The sequence below is a fragment of the Uranotaenia lowii genome, unplaced genomic scaffold (assembly GCF_029784155.1).
Source record: "Uranotaenia lowii strain MFRU-FL unplaced genomic scaffold, ASM2978415v1 HiC_scaffold_443, whole genome shotgun sequence".
Classification (NCBI taxonomy): domain Eukaryota; kingdom Metazoa; phylum Arthropoda; class Insecta; order Diptera; family Culicidae; genus Uranotaenia; species Uranotaenia lowii.
Window position 1 is genome coordinate 3,575 of NW_026598360.1, and position 26,597 is coordinate 30,171.

The following is a 26,597-nucleotide window of genomic DNA, read 5'->3' on the forward strand; positions in this document are numbered from 1 at the left end:
GTCATGATCTTGAACCACATGTTTACGTCTATCTTGATGATATAATCATCCTAGGAAACTCATTCGAAGAACACCTTAGACTGATCGAAACGGTAGCTGAACGACTTCGCGAGGCAGGTCTAACAATCAATCTTCAAAAAAGTAAATTTTGCCAGACCGAAATTAGATATTTAGGTTACGTCCTTTCCGAAAAAGGGTTATCGATGGATGTCAGTAAAATCCAGCCTGTACTCGACTATCCGGTACCAAAAACGGTTAAAGATGTCCGTCGTCTACTAGGGTTGGCTGGATTTTACCAAAAGTTCATACACAATTTCTCGGAAATCACCACCCCCATAACTGATTTGTTACGAAAAGATAAGAAGAAGTTTTGCTGGACTCCTGAAGCAGATAGGTCCTTAAATAAATTGAAAACAGCTTTAGTCACTGCTCCTGTTTTAGCTAACCCGGACTTTACTCTGCCTTTCATCATTGAAACGGACAGTTCCGATTTGGCAATTGGGGCTGTGTTAACCCAAGAACAAAGTGGTACCCGAAAGCCGATAGCGTACTTTTCAAAAAAACTTTCGAGCACTCAAAGACGCTACAGCGCTACTGAACGCGAGTGCTTAGCAGTGCTCATGAGCATTGAAAATTTTAAGCACTTTGTCGAGGGAAATCCGTTCATCGTCCAAACGGACGCGATGAGCCTGACTTTCTTGCGAACAATGTCTATTGACAGCAAGTCAGCTAGGATAGCTAGATGGGCTTTAAAGTTGTCCAAATACGAGGTAACCCTCCAGTATAAAAAAGGATGTGAGAACGTGTCAGCAGATGCACTATCTAGGGCAATAAATTCGGTGCAAATCAAATCTCCTGATTCGTACGTTGACGAGCTTAAAAAAATGGTCTCATTAGACCCGACGAACTACGCTAACTTCAAAATTCATGACGATCGACTATTCAAATTCATTGCTAACACCTCAAAACTTGAAGATCCCAAAGCCACATGGAAAGAGGTTATTCCATTCGAGAACCGCGTAAAGCTAATGAAATTAGTGCATGAGGAAGCACACTTAGGTCCGTTGAAAGTTGTGGCTAAATTGAGAGAAAGATTCTATTGGCCTCGCATGTTTACCGATGTTAAACGGTTCTGTTTGAAATGCGAGGTCTGCCGAGAGTCAAAAACCCCTAACTACAACGTGACACCCTTATGTGGACAGCCGAAGCTCTGCACAAGACCATGGGAGCTAATTTCAATGGATTTCTTGGGTCCCTATCCGCGATCAAAACGTGGAAATGTCTGGGTTCTGGTGGTCTGTGATTTCTTTTCGAAATTCACGCTCGTTCAATGTCTAAAAACAGCCACCACTCCATCCGTTTGCACTTTTGTTGAAAACATAGTATTCAACGTCTTCGGTGCACCATCTGTTTGTATAACGGACAACGCACAAGTCTTTAAGTCACACCAATTTGAGAACATGCTCAGCAGGTATGGGGTCCATCATTGGAACCTACCAGTTTATCATCCTAGCCCAAACCCCACAGAGAGGGTCAATCGCGTCATTGTAACTGCAATCAGATGCACGTTAAACAAAAAGCTCGAGCACAGAGATTGGGATGAATCCGTTCCTCAAATCGCTAAGGCCATTTGTACGACAGTTCACGATAGTTCAGGATTTACACCTTACTTTGTGAACTTCGGACGTAACATGGTGGAAAACGGGAAGAACTTTGAGGCCTTACGCGACGAAAATTTTGACCAAAATTATGAAAACCCTGACCGTGGAAAATTCATGGAGGAAATATATCAAAAAGTACGAGAGAATCTAGCATGTGCCTATAAGAAGTACAGTGCAAATTACAACCTCAGATCCAACCAAAAACACACCTTTCTAAAAGGTGAAATCGTCTATAAAAAGAACATTAACCTTTCTAACAAGGATAAGAACTTTGTAGGTAAATTTGCACCGAGATACACAAAAGTTCGCATATCGAACGTTTTGGGAACTAATTCATATGCTTTAGAAGATTTGGAAGGTCGTAGGATCTCTGGTAGCTATCATGCTTCTTTTTTAAAACGCGTATGATATTCGACGCGTGATGAGCTATGACGGTGTAAGCATAAACACATAAACCAGAACTTAAAAAAAAACACTCAATTTGAGGTATCCAGAAAGTTTTCGCACAACATATCGAGTTTCTTCCAGTGGCGAGAATCTGAACTAGTTTATAAGATTGCAACGTTATGTTGCTTATGTAGTAGAAGTAGTTGAAAACCCACATATCGTTTCTTTTCGTTCAGATTATGAAACAATCAACTTAACCTTCGATAAGTTCTCATATAGGTTCACAATATCACTTTTCATTCCATGGTTTATATAGACTTAATCGTGTTGAAATCCTAAAAGCAAAAGTTAGCATATTTTATTTTACATATACTTACCATTAAAGATAGTTTCCTGAAAATAAAACATAGCCAAATAAAGAAAAATTTGGTGATCATAGATCCAGTAACCAAATTCGTCCAAAGCATAATAATCATCCAAGAATGACAGCTCGGACTGTGACATATCTCAGCTTGCTTAGAGCTGGGGGATATTGATATATTTAACCATAAAATTAAACCGCCTTTAGTTAGACAAAGTAGACTATCAATATCAAATTATGGCAGCATTCTCAATGGTCGGTTACCTGAATTAGGAACCGTTAAGCAGAATCAGTCAAAGCGATCTGAAATCAAATAAGGAATTTGTTCTCAGACAGTGCATCTGAGGTAATGATACGCAGTGTATACAAAAAAAAAAGGAAAATACTAAATGAATCAGACTATGGATCTGATGTTGCGAAATTTTGGAAACTGTTAGGCCGAAGTTGAAGTATAAAGGAAATCAAGGAAATTATTTTAATCAGAATACAACAAATACAGCTGAAAAATAAAACTATTACACTTATAATAACAATTTGGTCCTCCCTGAGTTCAAACGCTGAAATGCGTCGGGAGAAAGGTACAAAAATTGATTTAAGCCTCCTCGATGTTAAAGCGTGGCAACACCCCCGGGAGAACAAAAGTATTACGAAGGAGTAGCCCACAAAATTTCAAACCTCCCTGAGTTCCAACGTAGCAATGCGTCGGGAGAGAATTCAAGAAAGAAAAATTTAGCCTCTACGATGTTATACGCGAAATGCTCCGGGAGAAAAGTTGAAAAAAAACAAACATTACATATAAAAAAATAAATAAATAAATGAATAAATAAATAAATGAAAAGTAAAATTTTAAACCTCCACGATGTTTAGAAGTGGCAACACCTCCGGGAGAAAATTGAAGAGGCAGGAGAACAAATTTAAATCTCTGTGAGTTCAAGCGTGGAAACGCGCCCGGAGAAATTTTTTAAATGGGAAAAAAAATTTAAACCTCCGCGATGTTTAGAAGTGGCAACACCCCCGGGAGAAAATTGAAGAGGCAGGAGAGCAAATTCAAACCTCCGTGATTTCAAACGTGGCAACACGTCCGGAGAAATTTTAGGGAAAAAAATAGAATAGAAATTAAAAAAATAAAAATACTAGAAAAATTTAACCCTCCACGATGTTTAGAAGTGGCAACACCCCCGGGAGAAAATTGAAGAGGCAGGAGAGAAAGTTTAAACCTCTGTGAGTTCAAGCGTGGAAACGCGCCCGGAGAAAATTTTTGAATAAATAGTAAAATTTAATCCTCCGCGATGTTTAGAAGTGGCAACACCCCCGGGAGAAAATTGAAGAGGCAGGAGACACACATTTAAACCTCCGTGAGTTCGAACGTGGAAACGCGTCCGGAGAAAAATACAGTAAATAACATAATAATAAATAAATAGTGATAACAATAGTAGATATATTTAGTATGATTAATAAGATACAGAATAAATGATTAGATAAGTTATGAAAATAGATTCAAACCTCCTTGAGTTCTAACGCGGACGCGTGTCGGGAGAAAAATTATAAAAAAAAAAAAAAAAATTAAATTTAAACCTCCAGAAGTGGTAACGCTGCAACGCGTCTGGAGAAAGTTTAGAAAATTCAATATTGATATGCCAAATGAATAATTGTAAAAAAAAAAGGAAATTAATATTTTCTTTTTGTTTGAAATTTGAAAGAATGAATTAAGGGCAAAACGTCACGCTACGTGAATATGATGAAAAAAATAAAAAAAAAAAGTAGTTTTATAAAAATTTTGAAATGTTCCATTTCAAAATTTTTATGAGTTTGGATAGGACGAGTGTAACGGACTATTTAAAGTATCCGAACGGATCGCTTAAATAAAAGTAGCGCAATATAAAAGTGCCATCTCGTGGTGGGTTTTGTAAATCTCTTCTAGCAAACGCTAGAAACGGTCCTTCTGAAATAGCTTGGCGCGCGAATAGTCCTGGCTTAAGTTGACGGAAACGTTCCCTTAACCCGGTTGACCACCGTATGTATGAGTGGGAGCAGGATAGCATATCAAGAACAGACCTTTTGTCAAATAGGACTATGCCCTGACTGCCTTAAGGGAAACTTGCCTCGAGGACTTGATTGCGAAGCGCCAAACCGGATGGTAACCATTTTTGGAGTGCGATATCGTTACGTTATTTAATGAGCAAAAAGACTCTTAGACTTTTGATCAATTATAAGTTTGATTCCGTTTTGAGAATTTCGGACACTGTTTAATACATAAATAGTTTGTGAAAATCAGGTAGATTCGTGAAGTAAGTAGTTAAACAAGCTAGTTAACTTTTGAACCACGTGTAACCTATTGTAATGCCTAATAGTGATACAGGTGAAATAGCCGGTCATACAATCGGATCAGAATACGCTTGAGAATAGCGAGCGTTGTTGAGGTAAAAAGGTAAAAAAAAGGAGAAACATCGAAATTGTTTCACAGTTCTGATATAAATTGTACATGTAAACCGTTGACAGGAATCCCGCGTCAACGTGGGTGCGAGTCTGGGCTACCGACACGGCCAATACCAAAGCTCATCGATCTGCAGTGCTAGAGCAAACGCGGTGAAGGTCTCGGTTGTGGTCTGAGAAACCCCCGGGTCTTGAGAATCCTTCCTGCACAGGCTGTTTTCGTCGGTTGCATCAGTTGGTCGTTTACGTCACCATCCAAAACGACTACCCACCTACGCAATCGAGCTGCAACGAAAGGTAACCTCCAGCAGCGACACACACGGTTGTGGTTTGAGAGCCCCCGGTGTTGTTAAGCCTCCAACGCAGTACGTACCGACACCTTCTCAGTCGTTATCGCCAACCTCCGAGCGACTCTGGTATGTACAAAACCAAAACCATTTGTTCCTGAATGACGGCTGTTAGATTTAGTTAATCCTTTGTAAAATTAGCGTAGAATCGTAAGGGAACCAGATAGGAGCTAATAGGAAACACAATAACAATAATAGAAAGTATTTTACCATAAAAGAACTTATGTTGGTTATCTCTCCTGTTCGGAATGCGCCTATTGGTTATGCAATCTACTTGAACGCAAGTCTACCTTGAGTACAACTTTCTTATTAGAAATTGAGGTTTTGAATCGGTAGTCCTACTACATTCTCTTACCTGTGAAAATCGTTCCAGGGTTGTGCTAAATTATTTACCCTGTTTGAGTAAGGCCTACTGTGGGCCAGAGTGAGATAAGTCAAACCATAAAACCCAACCCGCCTTGTTAAAGAGTTTCGGCCGGCATCCAATAAACTTGTGTCAGTAACCTTCCTTTCAGGAAGTGGCGCCCTAATTCAAGTTACTGACATTGTGGGCAAGACAAATCCGTTACATGGTCATGCTGAAAATAATAAAACCATAGATCGTCATGCCGTAGATCATTAGGCTGAATATTGTCATGCCACAGATGGTCAGGCCGTAGATCGTCAGACCGTAGATCGCCAGACCGTAGATCATCATGTAGTAGATCGTCTAGTTGTGGATCTTCAGGTCGTTTTCCGTCAGATCGTAGATAGTTAGTCCATTGATTGTCTGGTTGTAAGCCGAGATCGACAGACGGTAGATCGTTAGGCCGTAGATCGTCTGGTTGTAGATCTTTAGGTCGTTTTTCGTCAGATCGGGGATAATCAGACCATAGACCGTCTGGTTGTAGGCCGAGATCGTCAGGTGGTAGATCATTAGGCCATAGATCGCCAAGCCGTATAACACTAATGTATAGATCGTCATACCGTAGATGACCTACGGCCTGGTGATGTCGTCTGATCGTAGATGGTCTAGCGGTTGATCATCAGGTCGTAGATTGCCAAGTCGTAAATCACCAAAAAGTAGATCACCAGGCCTTAGATTGGCCGTAGGTCGGCCGAACATAGATCATGAGACTGTAGATCGCAATGCCGTAGATCATAAGGCCGTAGATCGTCAGACCACATACATCGTCATGCCACAGTAGATCGTCAGGCTGTAGATCGTCAAGCTGTAGATGGTAGTAAAACCAAAGATCATCATGCCGTAGATGATCAGACGGTGGTTGGTCAGGCAGTAGATCGTCAGGCCGTAGATCGTTAGATAGTACATCGCCAGACCATAGATCATCAGGCCGTAGAACGTCAGCCTGTAAGTCGTCAGGCCGTAGATTGTCAGACCATACATCCTTATGCCATAGTAGATCGTCAGGTTGTTGATCGTCATGCTGTAAATGGTCAAGCTGTAGATGATTAAACCATAGGTCGTCATGCCGTAGATCATTAGACTGTAGATTGTCGTGCCGTAGTTGTTCAGGCCATAGATATTCGGGCCGTAGTTGGTCAGGCAGTAGATCGTCAGGCAGTTGATCTTCATGCTAAAAGCTGTCATGTCGCTTCAGTTATTAGAATTTTATTTATCGTACTGAGACATTTTTCAAAGTACCGTCATAATAGAACAGTTCTCTGTTCACTTTAGTTTTCTAAATTTATAGTATCAATAAGAACTTTATTTTGAATTGAAGGGAGTGAGCATAATAACAAGTTTAAACATATCTGTTTTGAGGAGTTTTTTCTTGGAACGTAATGTAACAACTGTAAATCGAATTTTGTTTGTAAATCTGATCTATAAAAAAGCCATGATGAAGTAATGGTTATTTAAAATAGTAAGTGTAGGTACTTGACAAACATTTAAAACTGGGAAGATTAAAAGAACTTATGGTCAAAAGATACTTCAAACAACTCAGAATTTGTAACAACTACAACGGTACTATTTAGAGTACGCAATTATTTCGACGTTGGTCCCAAAACCATCACAAAGGTCAAGTTAAGTGTGCTTACACTTGCAGGTCGGTGGCCGACCGCTCCAGACTCCGGAGCCCTGGCACAGGCGCTGCCCATCGCCGATCAGCGAGTGGCCCACCGGACAGTTGTAGCTGATGCTGGCCCCGATGGTGAAGTTTTTTCCCACAATGGTCGTATTGACCAGAGCTTCCGGCGATCCGCAGCTCAGGGGGCTGTGCTGGCAGATGAAGTTCAGATAGTCCAGATTGCAGCCGACGTCGTTCCACAGCCAGTTGCGGCCCCCGTCCAGCACGACACAGTTCTGCTCGCCGTTGTAGTTGTTCGGCTGATCTTTTCCCCAGGTCGGCTTCAGCACCGTATCTCCTGTAGGGTGTTGTAGAATGATAAAAGATGAGAGTGAGTTAGGAGGAAAAAAACGAGGCAACACGCAATCCGCTGATGGATCGCCGTCGATGATTAGATAAGTGCCCTCCGAAAATGGTGCCAGCCAGCGGACAGCGGCAGCTTCTTCAATCAGCTGGCGCTTCATAAACAAATTTCCAACTATTTAGCATGAACTATGGATTCTAATTCCATTGTTTTTCTCTGTTTTCAAACTGGAAACCGATTTTTTTGCGCCATTGCTTAAGGCGGCAGTAGGTTAACACACGAACGAGCATGTGGTCGGGGCCAGGTCGTCGTGATGCGTACGAAACGAGGGCTGGGAAAAGTTCCCAGCATTGTTCTCGGAAGATTACTGCTAAGCCAACCCGCGCGATCGATCAGCGCCCCCGAAAGCGAAAATAAGATGATCTCCATACACGACGCTGTCGACGACGTTGGCCCCCCTCATGCCTGCCAGCCAGAGAAAAATTAAATCAAATATGACTCATAAATGTGGCTTTTAAGAGAAGGGGGAGGGGGATTGGAAATATTTTGTCGTTCATTAAATTGATTCCCACCGAATAACGGCACTCTTACTCTTACCATTTACCCACTTCCAGGTGCGGGACGTGATACTGGGATCTTTCTGGGCCCCGATCCACACCAGCTGCGTGCGGAGGTCGGTTTTGCGACGTTCCAGTTCCGAGATGATATAATCCGTCGTGGCCCCGCGGATGTTGTGTATTAGGTCACCGCCTGGAAGAAAAAATAAAATGAAGGGGAGGCATTAGAACATGGGAATTTCCTTTTGTAACATTGTGCACTATTTTGTTGGGTCATTATTCGGAATCAACTTTTCTTTTGAAAAATTGTGTGATGGTGTGGTAATATTGAATATTTGAACCCTCAACCTTTGTCAATGTAAATATTTCTTGTAATAAATTAGTATATCCGATAAGGGTTGAACAATTTAACTGCTGAGGTAATCTTAAACATGGATCGTGATATTGCTACTGGACTGTGATCCTCGATTATCATTTGTACAAAAACGCGAACAAATAAATTATTGATATTGTCTTGATCATAGATTTCGAAAACTGGATCATGGTTCTTAATCAATTGTCTTGAATCATTATTCCGCATTCTTTATTCTGTGTTACAATCCTTATCCTGAACGTTGATAAGAACCGCGATCGTGGATTCTGGCCCTGATCCTGAATCATTATCATGGATCCTGATACTAGATCTTGCTACCGAGTCCTTATTACTTGATCCTGATCCCGAACCATGGTCCATTTAATTTTGATTCGACTCTCTGATTTTGATACTGAACTTTGGTCTAGGACAGTGGTCGGCAACCTTTTGAGTTGGAAGAGCCAAAAACTTCAAATTTTCGAATTTTCAGAGTTTGAAAGAGCCACCTGAAAGATTTATTGTATTTGTTTTTCATAAAAAAAATCAAAATGAATAATGAACGTTAGGTTACGAAAATAATTTTAACCCATTAGAGTTTTTATCTACTTCTTGGATTTTTCTTTCAAATTTCTGATTCATTAAGTATATGGATTTTCTTCTGGATCGTCATCTCATCTAACATGGTTTGATTGTATATAAATTTGAATAACTAGGTTAGCAAATATCGAAACAAGAAAGTTTTAAATCCATATTAATCTTGAATGAACATGATGTCAAAACATATTTACAAATACACAGTATTTATAAGTTCTTCGGCAAAGAAAAGCGTTAAAAATACCAATGCAAAGGAAAATTAATTTTCTTAAAATTATCAAGTTTTTTAAGACATTCCCCAGACTTAGCTAATCCTTTCCAAAATCCAGAAGTATGAGGTAAAGTTCAACTAAAACTTATGTAGTCGAAAATATTTATCTTCAAAAACTATGCTCCTGACAACTGGTAGAATTTTATGTTTCTGGAAAATTCAAAAATCTCATGTTATTTAACAATTGATTCTTCAGTTTTGTGCGTCCAATTGAATGGAAAATGAATTGCAATACATTGTATATTATTCATCAATGCTCGCTTAAGCTGCTGCTGCTTGACCGGTATAAAACTGTAATAATGGGATTTTGTAGCCTTCATAGAACATTCGTGACAAATAATAAAGAAACAGTACATTTTAACTGGCAAAATCAGTTCAATGAAACTTTGAAAGTATCAAAACAAAAATTAATAAAAAATAAATCAACGGTGATAAACTTTCAATAAAGAATAAATTACGTCCCTTATTAAAACTTTGTTCAAAATTTGTGTGCTTTTGATGAATATTGGCTTTTTGAGTTTTAGATTGAGTTTTAAAATATTTTTTCATTCTCAATGTTGATTAGAGTTTGAAAAGCTGTCTTACTTTAAATTTCATGTATCTATTCACTTTTTTTAACCCGATATTTATTGACTTGGCTCTCCAGAATTTTTCTAAACTTATCCAGGCCGGCAAATCCGGGCATTGGATTTCTAAACTTAAAACTCATAACCGGGTAATATCCGGGAAAATCTAGCCGAAATCTATGTATTTGCCATAAGAAGGCAAGATAAAAGCTGAAAAATAAACACACGAAAAATGAATTTAAACAAAGCACATCAGCGGCATTCAAATCTTATCTCACAATTCCAAAAAATGCTTGCTAATTTATTTCGCTCAAATAAGTTATAAATTTGGAATTTCGTAAAATTTGTGAATAATCCTGATAAAAACCGGGCCTTTTTCCTCGATATCCAACCGGACCGTATGTGTTACGCGTCAAAGTTGAAAATATTTCTCGAAATGGTTTATTAATCCTAATAAGAGTTTGGAAGTTTCAACTGATCAATTTTATAAACGGCAAAAAAGTGATTGAAAGTGCTTATAATACAAATTTTGATGATGATTACGTTGTTTGATAACAAAACAGAGGCTGTCTAAAACTACTTTTTTGTAAATGAAAAACTTTAATTTCCCTGTGTTTGTGATTGACTTATCTAGAAACACACACGTTTTGGAAATAAACAATTTGATTTAAGTTTTGTTGTTTTAAAACAACAGTTGTTCACTGAATTTACGATCGATTATAAAATAAATCTAAATCTCTATACTGATGCTTCAAAAACACTGAAAAGCAAGAAAAATGGTAAAGTTAAGCTTTGGCAAACACTCCTCTTTTTGTTCCTTTCCGCTTGTTCATACAGCGGATGCAGTTTTTAAAATTCACTTCTGGATCTGTGCCAGATCACAAGACTAAATTATCGTTTTAGCATGATTTTACAAATATTTTATTTAGAAATATTTACAATATTAGTACAGTGAACTAAAGAGCCGCAGCTTTACATCAAAAGAGCAGCATGCGGCTCGTGAGCCGCAGGTTGCCGACCTATGGTCTAGGATCCTGGATCCGGATTGCGAACTTTGATCCAGGATTCCAGGCCCTTATGTCGGATCCTTGCTGATTCTGGATTTTAAACCCAAAAACTTATCATGATACGCCGTGTATATCTCCTACTCTCTAAGCTCCACCTGGAGCCACAGACCTAGTTCTCACCTCGAACTGTTCTATTCGGGCTGGTACGCTTCAAGGCAATACTCATAGACGAGACCACTTCGGCAATACCTCTCATAATTACAACTCGAAGCTTGAACTCTTCTCTAATGACTTGAGAACCGACATCTCCTCGCAATGACTCGAGATTCCCACATAAACTTCTCCTCTTATGACTCGAGATCCGATCTCTCCTTGCATCGACCCGAGGTACACATACCTCTCCTCTGCACGACTCAAGGCCCGATCTTTCCTCTAACGTCTCGAGATCTGACCTCTCCTCGTAATTACTCGAGGTAAACACTCATACCCCTCCTCTTGTTGATTAAAGGGCTGACTCGACCTCTCTTCGTAAAGACTCGGGGATGACCAAACGGGGATGTCATGTCATTGTCATGTCATTGTCATGTCATTGTCATGTCATTGTCATGTCATTGTCATGTCATTGTCATGTCATTGTCATGTCATTGTCATGTCATTGTCATGTCATTGTCATGTCATTGTCATGTCATTGTCATGTCATTGTCATGTCATTGTCATGTCATTGTCATGTCATTGTCATGTCATTGTCATGTCATTGTCATGTCATTGTCATGTCATTGTCATGTCATTGTCATGTCATTGTCATGTCATTGCCATGTCATTGTCATGTCATTGTCATGTCATTGTCATGTCATTGTCATGTCATTGTCATGTCATTGTCATGTCATTGTCATGTCATTGTCATGTCATTGTCATGTCATTGTCATGTCATTGTCATGTCATTGTCATGTCATTGTCATGTCATTGTCATGTCATTGTCATGTCATTGTCATGTCATTGTCATGTCATTGTCATGTCATTGTCATGTCATTGTCATGTCATTGTCATGTCATTGTCATGTCATTGTCATGTCATTGTCATGTCATTGTCATGTCATTGTCATGTCATTGTCATGTCATTGTCATGTCATTGTCATGTCATTGTCATGTCATTGTCATGTCATTGTCATGTCATTGTCATGTCATTGTCATGTCATTGTCATGTCATTGTCATGTCATTGTCATGTCATTGTCATGTCATTGTCATGTCATTGTCATGTCATTGTCATGTCATTGTCATGTCATTGTCATGTCATTGTCATGTCATTGTCATGTCATTGTCATGTCATTGTCATGTCATTGTCATGTCATTGTCATGTCATTGTCATGTCATTGTCATGTCATTGTCATGTCATTGTCATGTCATTGTCATGTCATTGTCATGTCATTGTCATGTCATTGTCATGTCATTGTCATGTCATTGTCATGTCATTGTCATGTCATTGTCATGTCATTGTCATGTCATTGTCATGTCATTGTCATGTCATTGTCATGTCATTGTCATGTCATTGTCATGTCATTGTCATGTCATTGTCATGTCATTGTCATGTCATTGTCATGTCATTGTCATGTCATTGTCATGTCATTGTCATGTCATTGTCATGTCATTGTCATGTCATTGTCATGTCATTGTCATGTCATTGTCATGTCATTGTCATGTCATTGTCATGTCATTGTCATGTCATTGTCATGTCATTGTCATGTCATTGTCATGTCATTGTCATGTCATTGTCATGTCATTGTCATGTCATTGTCATGTCATTGTCATGTCATTGTCATGTCATTGTCATGTCATTGTCATGTCATTGTCATGTCATTGTCATGTCATTGTCATGTCATTGTCATGTCATTGTCATGTCATTGTCATGTCATTGTCATGTCATTGTCATGTCATTGTCATGTCATTGTCATGTCATTGTCATGTCATTGTCATGTCATTGTCATGTCATTGTCATGTCATTGTCATGTCATTGTCATGTCATTGTCATGTCATTGTCATGTCATTGTCATGTCATTGTCATGTCATTGTCATGTCATTGTCATGTCATTGTCATGTCATTGTCATGTCATTGTCATGTCATTGTCATGTCATTGTCATGTCATTGTCATGTCATTGTCATGTCATTGTCATGTCATTGTCATGTCATTGTCATGTCATTGTCATGTCATTGTCATGTCATTGTCATGTCATTGTCATGTCATTGTCATGTCATTGTCATGTCATTGTCATGTCATTGTCATGTCATTGTCATGTCATTGTCATGTCATTGTCATGTCATTGTCATGTCATTGTCATGTCATTGTCATGTCATTGTCATGTCATTGTCATGTCATTGTCATGTCATTGTCATGTCATTGTCATGTCATTGTCATGTCATTGTCATGTCATTGTCATGTCATTGTCATGTCATTGTCATGTCATTGTCATGTCATTGTCATGTCATTGTCATGTCATTGTCATGTCATTGTCATGTCATTGTCATGTCATTGTCATGTCATTGTCATGTCATTGTCATGTCATTGTCATGTCATTGTCATGTCATTGTCATGTCATTGTCATGTCATTGTCATGTCATTGTCATGTCATTGTCATGTCATTGTCATGTCATTGTCATGTCATTGTCATGTCATTGTCATGTCATTGTCATGTCATTGTCATGTCATTGTCATGTCATTGTCATGTCATTGTCATGTCATTGTCATGTCATTGTCATGTCATTGTCATGTCATTGTCATGTCATTGTCATGTCATTGTCATGTCATTGTCATGTCATTGTCATGTCATTGTCATGTCATTGTCATGTCATTGTCATGTCATTGTCATGTCATTGTCATGTCATTGTCATGTCATTGTCATGTCATTGTCATGTCATTGTCATGTCATTGTCATGTCATTGTCATGTCATTGTCATGTCATTGTCATGTCATTGTCATGTCATTGTCATGTCATTGTCATGTCATTGTCATGTCATTGTCATGTCATTGTCATGTCATTGTCATGTCATTGTCATGTCATTGTCATGTCATTGTCATGTCATTGTCATGTCATTGTCATGTCATTGTCATGTCATTGTCATGTCATTGTCATGTCATTGTCATGTCATTGTCATGTCATTGTCATGTCATTGTCATGTCATTGTCATGTCATTGTCATGTCATTGTCATGTCATTGTCATGTCATTGTCATGTCATTGTCATGTCATTGTCATGTCATTGTCATGTCATTGTCATGTCATTGTCATGTCATTGTCATGTCATTGTCATGTCATTGTCATGTCATTGTCATGTCATTGTCATGTCATTGTCATGTCATTGTCATGTCATTGTCATGTCATTGTCATGTCATTGTCATGTCATTGTCATGTCATTGTCATGTCATTGTCATGTCATTGTCATGTCATTGTCATGTCATTGTCATGTCATTGTCATGTCATTGTCATGTCATTGTCATGTCATTGTCATGTCATTGTCATGTCATTGTCATGTCATTGTCATGTCATTGTCATGTCATTGTCATGTCATTGTCATGTCATTGTCATGTCATTGTCATGTCATTGTCATGTCATTGTCATGTCATTGTCATGTCATTGTCATGTCATTGTCATGTCATTGTCATGTCATTGTCATGTCATTGTCATGTCATTGTCATGTCATTGTCATGTCATTGTCATGTCATTGTCATGTCATTGTCATGTCATTGTCATGTCATTGTCATGTCATTGTCATGTCATTGTCATGTCATTGTCATGTCATTGTCATGTCATTGTCATGTCATTGTCATGTCATTGTCATGTCATTGTCATGTCATTGTCATGTCATTGTCATGTCATTGTCATGTCATTGTCATGTCATTGTCATGTCATTGTCATGTCATTGTCATGTCATTGTCATGTCATTGTCATGTCATTGTCATGTCATTGTCATGTCATTGTCATGTCATTGTCATGTCATTGTCATGTCATTGTCATGTCATTGTCATGTCATTGTCATGTCATTGTCATGTCATTGTCATGTCATTGTCATGTCATTGTCATGTCATTGTCATGTCATTGTCATGTCATTGTCATGTCATTGTCATGTCATTGTCATGTCATTGTCATGTCATTGTCATGTCATTGTCATGTCATTGTCATGTCATTGTCATGTCATTGTCATGTCATTGTCATGTCATTGTCATGTCATTGTCATGTCATTGTCATGTCATTGTCATGTCATTGTCATGTCATTGTCATGTCATTGTCATGTCATTGTCATGTCATTGTCATGTCATTGTCATGTCATTGTCATGTCATTGTCATGTCATTGTCATGTCATTGTCATGTCATTGTCATGTCATTGTCATGTCATTGTCATGTCATTGTCATGTCATTGTCATGTCATTGTCATGTCATTGTCATGTCATTGTCATGTCATTGTCATGTCATTGTCATGTCATTGTCATGTCATTGTCATGTCATTGTCATGTCATTGTCATGTCATTGTCATGTCATTGTCATGTCATTGTCATGTCATTGTCATGTCATTGTCATGTCATTGTCATGTCATTGTCATGTCATTGTCATGTCATTGTCATGTCATTGTCATGTCATTGTCATGTCATTGTCATGTCATTGTCATGTCATTGTCATGTCATTGTCATGTCATTGTCATGTCATTGTCATGTCATTGTCATGTCATTGTCATGTCATTGTCATGTCATTGTCATGTCATTGTCATGTCATTGTCATGTCATTGTCATGTCATTGTCATGTCATTGTCATGTCATTGTCATGTCATTGTCATGTCATTGTCATGTCATTGTCATGTCATTGTCATGTCATTGTCATGTCATTGTCATGTCATTGTCATGTCATTGTCATGTCATTGTCATGTCATTGTCATGTCATTGTCATGTCATTGTCATGTCATTGTCATGTCATTGTCATGTCATTGTCATGTCATTGTCATGTCATTGTCATGTCATTGTCATGTCATTGTCATGTCATTGTCATGTCATTGTCATGTCATTGTCATGTCATTGTCATGTCATTGTCATGTCATTGTCATGTCATTGTCATGTCATTGTCATGTCATTGTCATGTCATTGTCATGTCATTGTCATGTCATTGTCATGTCATTGTCATGTCATTGTCATGTCATTGTCATGTCATTGTCATGTCATTGTCATGTCATTGTCATGTCATTGTCATGTCATTGTCATGTCATTGTCATGTCATTGTCATGTCATTGTCATGTCATTGTCATGTCATTGTCATGTCATTGTCATGTCATTGTCATGTCATTGTCATGTCATTGTCATGTCATTGTCATGTCATTGTCATGTCATTGTCATGTCATTGTCATGTCATTGTCATGTCATTGTCATGTCATTGTCATGTCATTGTCATGTCATTGTCATGTCATTGTCATGTCATTGTCATGTCATTGTCATGTCATTGTCATGTCATTGTCATGTCATTGTCATGTCATTGTCATGTCATTGTCATGTCATTGTCATGTCATTGTCATGTCATTGTCATGTCATTGTCATGTCATTGTCATGTCATTGTCATGTCATTGTCATGTCATTGTCATGTCATTGTCATGTCATTGTCATGTCATTGTCATGTCATTGTCATGTCATTGTCATGTCATTGTCATGTCATTGTCATGTCATTGTCATGTCATTGTCATGTCATTGTCATGTCATTGTCATGTCATTGTCATGTCATTGTCATGTCATTGTCATGTCATTGTCATGTCATTGTCATGTCATTGTCATGTCATTGTCATGTCATTGTCATGTCATTGTCATGTCATTGTCATGTCATTGTCATGTCATTGTCATGTCATTGTCATGTCATTGTCATGTCATTGTCATGTCATTGTCATGTCATTGTCATGTCATTGTCATGTCATTGTCATGTCATTGTCATGTCATTGTCATGTCATTGTCATGTCATTGTCATGTCATTGTCATGTCATTGTCATGTCATTGTCATGTCATTGTCATGTCATTGTCATGTCATTGTCATGTCATTGTCATGTCATTGTCATGTCATTGTCATGTCATTGTCATGTCATTGTCATGTCATTGTCATGTCATTGTCATGTCATTGTCATGTCATTGTCATGTCATTGTCATGTCATTGTCATGTCATTGTCATGTCATTGTCATGTCATTGTCATGTCATTGTCATGTCATTGTCATGTCATTGTCATGTCATTGTCATGTCATTGTCATGTCATTGTCATGTCATTGTCATGTCATTGTCATGTCATTGTCATGTCATTGTCATGTCATTGTCATGTCATTGTCATGTCATTGTCATGTCATTGTCATGTCATTGTCATGTCATTGTCATGTCATTGTCATGTCATTGTCATGTCATTGTCATGTCATTGTCATGTCATTGTCATGTCATTGTCATGTCATTGTCATGTCATTGTCATGTCATTGTCATGTCATTGTCATGTCATTGTCATGTCATTGTCATGTCATTGTCATGTCATTGTCATGTCATTGTCATGTCATTGTCATGTCATTGTCATGTCATTGTCATGTCATTGTCATGTCATTGTCATGTCATTGTCATGTCATTGTCATGTCATTGTCATGTCATTGTCATGTCATTGTCATGTCATTGTCATGTCATTGTCATGTCATTGTCATGTCATTGTCATGTCATTCATGTCAGGTCCTCCCTGTCCCAACATCAAGTTTTTTTTACACGGTTTTCTGGAATTAACGCGATTTTTTTACGCGGTTCGTAGGAGAGATAAGGGCATAACGAGCTCCCGGGGCATAATTAGCAACCCTCTTTTCTACAAAAGTACGTATTTTGTTTAGTAAATTTTCATGAGGATTTGTTTCATACTTCCTATAGTATTAATTTTTCACTAAAAAATTTATCTCCTTAACATCTTTACAGAGATATTTTAAAAAACCCAGCTAGGTTCTCAAGTGACGAAAATATTATAATTTTTGAGCACCACGAAATAATCTCTTATGGCATTAAGATCATCTTGAACTTTAATGTACGCATTGCAGTATTATGTACACATTGTTTTTAAATTTTCACCATCATAAAATTTTTGATTTTTCACTTTAATCAATTTTAAAACACGTTTTTACTTAAATTTGTCGGCTCGGGCGAACAGAGCAATTTTAATCGGGGCACGATGAGCGTTTTCTGCCGTATAATCTAGCAGCGAATTCAACTCGATGTAGTCAACTGAATTTTAGAGCTACAGCTTGACTAGTTTACGTCTGACGTTGTGGCATATTGGTAAGGTGTCGGAGAGGTAATCAAAAGACTAGAGTTTGATTTCTGTTCGAGGTGATTTTTTTCCATTTACCATTCATGATCGATTATTGTGATTGTTGCATTTCATGGTAGGAAGCATCTTGGCGGGTGATGCAAAGCACCAAAAACATAATGTATGAGTGTGTGTGAATTGCTTGTATTCTACAAAAAGTCATACATTATTCCAGTATTGCTTTGTTTGAAGGATCTACGCCTCACCGTTTAGTGTAAAATGCATCGATCATGAATGGTAAATGAAAAAAAAAAACACTTTTAACAGGTATCGAACTCGAGCCTACTGATCAGGGCTCGGAATCGTCGAATTTTTAGGTTCATGCCTGATATATTGTACCTCGCGTAACTTTTGATCCCATCGATAGAACTTTTCAAAAACTTCAGACATGTTAGCATTATATTTCAACAATCACTCTGCAAAATTAAAAAAAAAAAAATGTATTGTAGTTTCTGAGATATTGCAGTTTGAATGGTAAAAGTTCAAAAAGTCCGATTTTCGCAGAATTACTCGGTATCTCAGACCACACAAACTCCAGAAAGCTCAAATTTTGTGGTATAATAGTGTGATAGTTGATCTATCTAACGCAGAAAATTTGATCAAAAAATATCATCAGAGTAAAAAGTTATGGAAGTTCAAAGTCGAAGTGACAGTGTGCGTGCTTCTATACAATTATGAACGGTACTGTATATGATCATTATGAAATTGTACATATTGTGACATTTGTAACAGAAAATTAGACTTACCATGCGATTGACAAACTTGTCGAGCCTTATCGAAACTCTCCCCCCGGGTGATGTGGAACTCGTAGCACGTTTTGGCAAAGGTGGTCAAAACCGTATCGGCGTTCAGATTTGGAGCCGCACAACGATCCGGTGAAAACTCATCATTGGAGAAAACTTCTACCTCACACAAACTGAGACTGCTTTCCACGCCCACCAGCTGGATCGTTACGTACTGCCCAATGAGTGGTCTTGCGCAAGTAAAACTCTTCGTCGTTCCTTCGTCCATCGTTCCCGGATACCAGGCACACAGAGGGTTTCGCTGCAAATCCGTGCTGCTGTTACCCACGCGGATTTCCAAATCCTGCAGCGGCTGGTGACCACAGCAACCTCGAGTCGTAATCCGAACCACACGCACGGCTTCCGGGGTGAGTAGATCGACTCGCCACCAGGGCGATGGCTCTTTCTGCGTTTCCGAGCACTCCTGGCCGTCCGGGTTCTGGTTACCCGGTTTGCCGTCATTGGCGAAACCCGCCGGGCCGGCTCGTGTTGCCGATGATTGATTTACTGGCTTTCGGTAAGCCACATTGGTGCCTGAAAAAGAGTAGAGTAAAGTGAAGGGTTGGTTTCATTACATGCATTGAAATCGATCTAAAGGTTTCATATTTGGTATCATTAGGCATGGCTATTCGAATTGGATTGAACTTATTCATTTTTGATTTCATGGCTTTATAAGGTTTAAAATTTTGGATTTTATATCTCGAAAACCAGAACTAAGATTTCTTTAACAGAATTACAGACCAAGTCTCCTCCAGAATGACCCAAACGATTCAAATGAAATTATTTTTAGAATATTCTGTTGGCATGATTCCCAGCTTATTTGTGCATGTTAATGAATCCTAGATGTGACTAACATTGAAATTTTACCAATCGATTTAAAACCATTCAAACGATTTTAAAAATTAAAACTATGTTGATTGCGTGTTAATTGAAGTAGCCAATTGTTGTCAAAAATATGAATTTAGTTAAATAATGGTATGACACTTTGAGGACGTTTTTTTAAAAAAAGAAATTGGGTTGGGTGAAGTTGGGTTAGTTTTGATTCATTTTGATAACAGAAAAAATAGTAAGATGTTTTCGACAGATATAGATCGAAAACATTTTTTGAACATGTACAAATGTACTTAACTGAAGATGTATCAGGCGTCTTCAAATGTTTAGAACAACAAAATCCGATGAAAAAGAACAGACACATTAACTGAACAAGAGTCTGTCCTTTTTTTTGTTTTTTTTTTAAATTAAAAAATACGTTTATTTATACATGTTTTGATATTATAGTTGGTTAATTTTGAAATAGATTAGATAGGATTGAACTTTTTGACTTTTTGCATGCGTAAGTTGGAGTTATCAATAAAATAATCTACTTTTTCATAACAAAAAGTGTGGATATGCATTTTCCGGAAGAATCTTCAATAAAGAAGGTATACTAGAGCAAGTGCAAACTTTCAACTTTTTTAAATTTCTTTGTAAATCAAGGTATTTCAGTTAAACAGCATTCAGTGAAATTCGATGAACAGATTTTTTCTTTTAGATCTATTTAATTTTTAAAAATCCGCTTTTCAATTAAATGTTATTGAATCTTGAAAATATTACATGATCCTAAATGAAATTGCAGATCACCACTAACAATGTTCAGGAAGTTTTGAAATCAGAGCCTCCCAATGCTTCAATTAGAATCTTTAGAATAATGGGTTAAATTGGCACATAGGCCCTTTAAGATAAAGTAGAAAAAATGCTGTGATTTGGTTGAATAACAAAAAAAATCTTACCATATTTTTTTCCTCCTTCAAAACCAACCGGTTCTTCGATTCATTGGGATAAAGTTCGAAGAAATTTAATTTGCATTTTTTGATTGAATAAAAATAAAAAGTAATTTTCAGTATACGAAATCGACAGAGATTTCATTTAACAGATCATTTAACTGAGATAGAATTAAGCGGGACAATTCGAGTAAACGAAAAGGAGGGAAATGTAAAAAAAAATTAGGAAAAAATGGAAAATGGTCGCCAAGTTTAACATGGTAAGACGACGTTTACCGGGTCTGCTAGTATACAGTGTCGGACAATAGAATAGGACCACAGCTCAATCCAAAACAGAAAGTGACAAAACTTTGAGAAAAAACTTCCATTTCAGTGCATCAAACCATTTACAAATTGCAAATTCCATTCTTCGAAGAAATTGAAATCATCCGTAGTTAAAACAATTGTCCTTTATTTTAAAATGCGTTTCAAGCATACTTACTGACTAAAATAACGCGACATAAAATAGGACCGCTTTAGAATTCATGGTAAAAAAAAAAGGAAATTCATACCGTGATCGTATATATATAGATGAATTTCTGTCTGTCTGTCTGTCTGTCTGTCTGTCTGTTCCCTATAGATTTGGAAACTACTGAACCGATTTGCGTGAAACTTGGCAGGTGGGGATATTGGAGGCCGGGGAAGGTTCCTATTATGGCTCCCTCTCTTATGAAGGGGAGGAGGGGCCTCCCAAACACAAGACAATTTTTTGTATAACTTGTGAACCCACCAAGGAAATGGTATCAAATTTGGCATGGGGTGGTATTTGGGAACGAGGAATATTTTTATGAATATAAGGGTACCCCTCCTTCCTCTCAGTGGAGAGAAAGGAAGGGGGGGGGGGGGGAGGCTACCTTACAACTTTTCATATAACTAAAAAACTAATCAAGATATTGGAACAAAATTTGGAACGGGAAGGTATTTTGATACGAAAAATATTTCATTGATTATTTGAGAAACCTCCCTCTTTCCAGTAGAAAGGGAGAGGGGGCCTCTTTCATATTTTTTTTATACATCTCAAAAACTAATAAAGCAAATGGAACCAAATTTGGCATGGGAGGGTATTTGGATACGACAAATATTTCTATGATTATTTGAGACCCCTCCCTCTTTCCAGTAGGGAGATATAAAGGGGGAAGGGGCTCTTTTATAATTGTTTACATAACTCAAAAACAAATTAAGCAAATGGAACTAAATTTGGCATGGGCGGGTATTTGGGAACGTGACATGTTCTAATGATTGTTTGAGACCCCTTCCTTCTTCCAGCGGGGAGAAAGGAAAGAGGGAGGGGAGTTTTATACAATTTTTACTGCATAACTCAAGAGCTACAACAGCAAATGGAATCAAATTTAGCATGGAACGATATTTGGGTACGAAAAATTTCTTCTATGAATATTTGGTATCCCTCACTCCTTCAAAGAGGTGAATGAAAAAGGGTAGGAGAGGTCTCCCTTACAATTTTCAGTATAACTAGAGAGTTGATCGAGCAAATTGAACCATATTTGACATGTGAGGGTAGTTGGAAACGAGAAATGTTTCTATTATAAATGGAACCCAACCTTTTTTTCAGCGGAAAGATATAAAGGGGGAAAGGGGGGCTTCCATACAATTTTTTTGCATAACTCGAGAATTCATCCAGCAAATGAAACCATATTTGGCATCAAAAAGTATTTGAGTACGAAAAACACTTTTTCTATGTGAAACAATTCCTTTCTTGCAGTAGGATGATAGAATTGGGAATATAAAAAGAGAAGAGGAGGTTTACATGTAACTTTTTTTTTAAATCGAAAAAATGGACAAAACTTATCATGGAAAATCATTTTGATATGATTCTTTGATTATCTGACACACCATCCTTCTTTCAGTGATTATATAGGAGAAGGGATTGGAGCCCAGTACAATTTTTTCTCAATTTATGCTAACGAAGCCAACAAATGGAAACAAATATGGCATGGAAAGGTACTTGGTTACGAGTTATGTTTCTACGGAGAGGGGAAGAAAGGAGGAGGCTCCATATACATTTTGTTGTAAGCTTAAAAAACTTAAAAAGCTCAACCAACGGAACTATATTTGATATAAGAGGATTTTTGGGAACGAAAAAAAATGGGTATGTTTATTAAAGATCACGATCTCCATTCAGCAGGGGATGATTGGAAGGACAGGAGGGAGGCCGTCTTATCAGTTTTAGCATGAATCCAGAACATATCAAGCAAAAACAACCATATTTTATAAATAAAATTGTTTGCCTACGATTAATTTGAGACCCTCCAGACAGATTAAAATTATCAGATCTTTAACACAAATGTATAGAGCAAGATTCAGAATATTAGTTTAAGTCAGTGGTTTTCAAACTTTTTTCACTCATCGCCCTCTTTTGCCAAATTTTCGAGCTGAACGCCCCCTGGGCCAATTTTTATGAAACCTTTAAAAAAATGATAATCTGGATCGTTAAATACCCATTAGCTTTTGGCTTTAAGATGTTGTAAGACTTAACTAAAGTTCATTCAAATTTATTTGAGGCTATATGAGGGCCAAACGGGTAGGGGGTAAAATGGTCGATTCTGATTTACTTATGTCAAACGAATCTTTATATTTCAAACTTTGAATATTTGAATTTGAGTCCTGTTCAAAGTCATGCAGCATTCACGGATCTTAAAGTTTAAATTAGATTCTAATAACTGAAATTCGGAAATGTTAGTGATAACCGAATACGGAACAGATTAAAAGTTTATCGATGGAAAACGGCACAATGGATTTTTTTTAAACCGATTGAAATAAAGATGAACAAATACGAAATTTAAATCAAAATTCTCTTAGCTAAAACAAATCTTTCATATATTCTTATAAAAAATATATTTTTAAGACAATACATTTAAAAAAATATCAAGCATTGCCATCTAAAATGAATCTATTTTAGTATAACTTAAAATAACCTTACAAAACAAGATCAACATGAAGAGCGTATGCAAAATCTGTGACAATTCACAAAAAAAATCTTTAAGATACATTTTAAGACAAAAAATATTGAGATACTGGAAAAAAAATTTGCATGCAGCTCTGTGAAATTAAAGATATTTTAGACTTGAACCAGATGTTTAGTTCTGTATCGAAATTTCATTATTTTACATTGAATTTACTCGTTGTTATTTCAAAGAAACGTTCTTTCGAGATTTGTGAAAATGTGAATTACGACCTCACCACCCCCCTGAGCCCTTCCAACGCCACCCAAATTTCAAAAATGAACTCACCGCCCCTCTGGAAGCTCTCATCGCCCCCAAGGGGGCGGTAGGGACCACTTTGAAAACCACTGGTTTAAGTTATCTTTGTGTTGCAATTTGAAACTCTAGCTGCAGCTCTCATTTCATAGCGGTTGCTTATGAATTATGTTATAATTTAATTTAAAATAATGCCAATAAAACAATAAAAATTTGAAAAAAATTTAAAATATCATTTGATTTTGAAAGGTGTAGCAAAGCACACCGGGTCAACTAGTAAACAAATAAAAATAATACGCAGATTTAAAAACACTTTCCTTTTGCTCGTTGCGGTCTGCTGATCGGTTGAATTGAACAAAAGAATGTCTAATTTGGGGGATGCGACTTTGTTGTCTGTATAAACAAATGAAATGTCGCTTTTACATTCTGACGGAAAGCTCTGATGTGATTGAACTTTCGAAAGCTACAGACAGATAATTCAGAAATAGAAATTCAATAAATTTCTCAGATTCATACTTTAGATTCAAGTTTTAGGTGAAAAATTCAAAATTCAGAGTTCAGATTTCAAAGTTTAGAATTAAAAATTCCAATTCAAAATTTAAATTTGTTATTTAGAAAAAAAAATTGCATTGAACACCATTTATTTTTATTTCTCCATGTTGTGACTGGTTTTAAATTTTTTTTATTGCTGTTACCATTTTCAATTGACTTGTGTCAAATTGATTTTTTTTTCATCGACTTCAAACATTCAAGCGTAGTTCTACAGAGTAGGAACGTTGTACAACATAAATTCAAATTATTTGAATCGTCCTAATTCATCGCCCATGGCCTACTGTGAGCCTTGTGGCTAAGCAAAATGTGGCTAGGCAAAAAAAAAAACAACCGCTAAGATGCAACTTGTCATGGTTAGCTAGGATGGAAGACGCCTAATAATTGCAGGCCGTTGCCAATAGCTAGTGTCATAGAACCTCTTAAAGTTGCAGGTTGTTTTCCCATCAAGCTTTGATCGCTCTCTTCCAATTTATCGATCATCCGCCACACTAAACTGAGACGAATTCGCGGTAGTCTATAATTTATGTGAAAAAGAAGCTAACGTCGTCGTCGTCGTCGTCTGACGAATGTTAGGAGAGGTAGGTACACATATTGAAAGTGTGAGAAGTTTCACTTTCTAGCTACGGTTCCCGATTCTCCCAGGCAATTTTCGAACCCGGTCGATCGTACAACGCCCCAATATCATATACTTACCACAAAAGGGTAAATCACGATCCCAGCCTCTCACTGGGTCACATTTGATGGTCTCCTGGCCGAACAGTTCATAGCCGGAATCGCACTCGTATCTCGCCGATCGCAATCCACGCCCTCCATCGGTGGCAGCTTCCGTTGTTACCCGGGAATTAGCCGGTATCGCTGGTGGTCCACACACTGCAAAAAAAAGGAAAAAAAATAGGAATAAAATGTTTGTTACAGTAGTAGTAATTCAAAAATTACTTCATATCCACATCACTGTTCACATATTGTTGTGGGACTAATTCATCGATTTTGCGACGCTAATTCAATATGCATTGTTTTACACTTTCATTTTCCGTCAAGCATAAAACCATTTGCTGTACCATTAATCAATTGTTCAAAAACGAGCTTGGTCTTAACACGTACCATCTAAGAGACCAACCGAAGCTAAAACGTGATCGCATTTTTGTTGCTCAAGGTCACGTGTGACAAAGTGTATAGTAGGCTATGATAGCTGATTCATGGTGCGTGACAATGAACCACGCCATTTATCATCGTCAGCTGTTTCGACACTTTCTTTCGATGCCCAAAAATGTGTCTTCACCTAACAATAAAACAATCAATAGTAAGAGCTCATGTAAGAAGGCGCACATAACAACACACAGCATGAATTATTTTAAGTGGGCCTCAATTTGGCATCGCACCCCTACACAAACACACACTGGTGCCAATGATGAGCATGAAATTCCAACAATGAAACAAAGGGGAACCATCAACAATCAACAATGTTTGTGTTTGCCCTTTCTACGATGACGGGGGAGTACCCAGCAGGCACAAACAAAAGGAAAACACTTTATTTTGGCGGCTTCATTTGTCCGTTTTCTAAGCATTTGGAAGGCGTTGTCAATACAAGTAAAATCGTATATGATACATATCCCAAATTTTGTTTGAGCATTGACGGTAACATTGTCGATTGTCATAAATTTTTCAAGAGGAAATTTGGCTGCTTATGGGTTTTTTGAACTTCGGTACGAGTAGTTAAGTTTTCCTGCTCATGTTAAAAATCAAGAATCAATGACGGCGATCAACGATATTCATCTATTCCTCAATTCATCATGTCATATGTTCACATTAAGGTGGTAAACCAAGCAACCAAAGTTCAGATTTGGCTGAAAAAATGTTTTTCGGGAACTTCAGGTGACTCTTGTCGCGAAAAAGTTACTTCAGGAAACGTTCGCATAACACTTTCTAACGCACCATTAAGATACTTCATGGTGTTTTAAAGAACCTATATGGGAATTCTAAGCGACATGTCAAAAATGTCTGTC

The 26,597-nt window shown here is 37.6% G+C and overlaps 2 protein-coding genes across 2 annotated transcripts; both read right to left on the minus strand.

Moving 5' to 3' along the window:
* Positions 1 to 6,345: 6,345 nt before the first annotated feature.
* Positions 6,346 to 6,780, minus strand: LOC129760107 (uncharacterized). Its single transcript, XM_055757691.1, has one exon. The coding sequence runs from the start codon at positions 6,778 to 6,780 to the stop codon at positions 6,346 to 6,348; it is 435 nt and encodes a 144-aa protein (XP_055613666.1).
* Positions 6,781 to 7,194: 414 nt separating this feature from the next.
* LOC129760108 (sushi, von Willebrand factor type A, EGF and pentraxin domain-containing protein 1-like) lies at positions 7,195 to 25,464 on the minus strand (the record flags this gene model as incomplete). Its single annotated transcript, XM_055757692.1, has 4 exons — positions 7,195 to 7,556; positions 8,160 to 8,312; positions 18,993 to 19,562; positions 25,288 to 25,464. Coding segments are annotated over 4 exons (1,241 nt in total), but the record flags the coding sequence as incomplete, so codon positions are not given.
* Between the last annotated feature and the right edge of the window lie 1,133 nt (positions 25,465 to 26,597).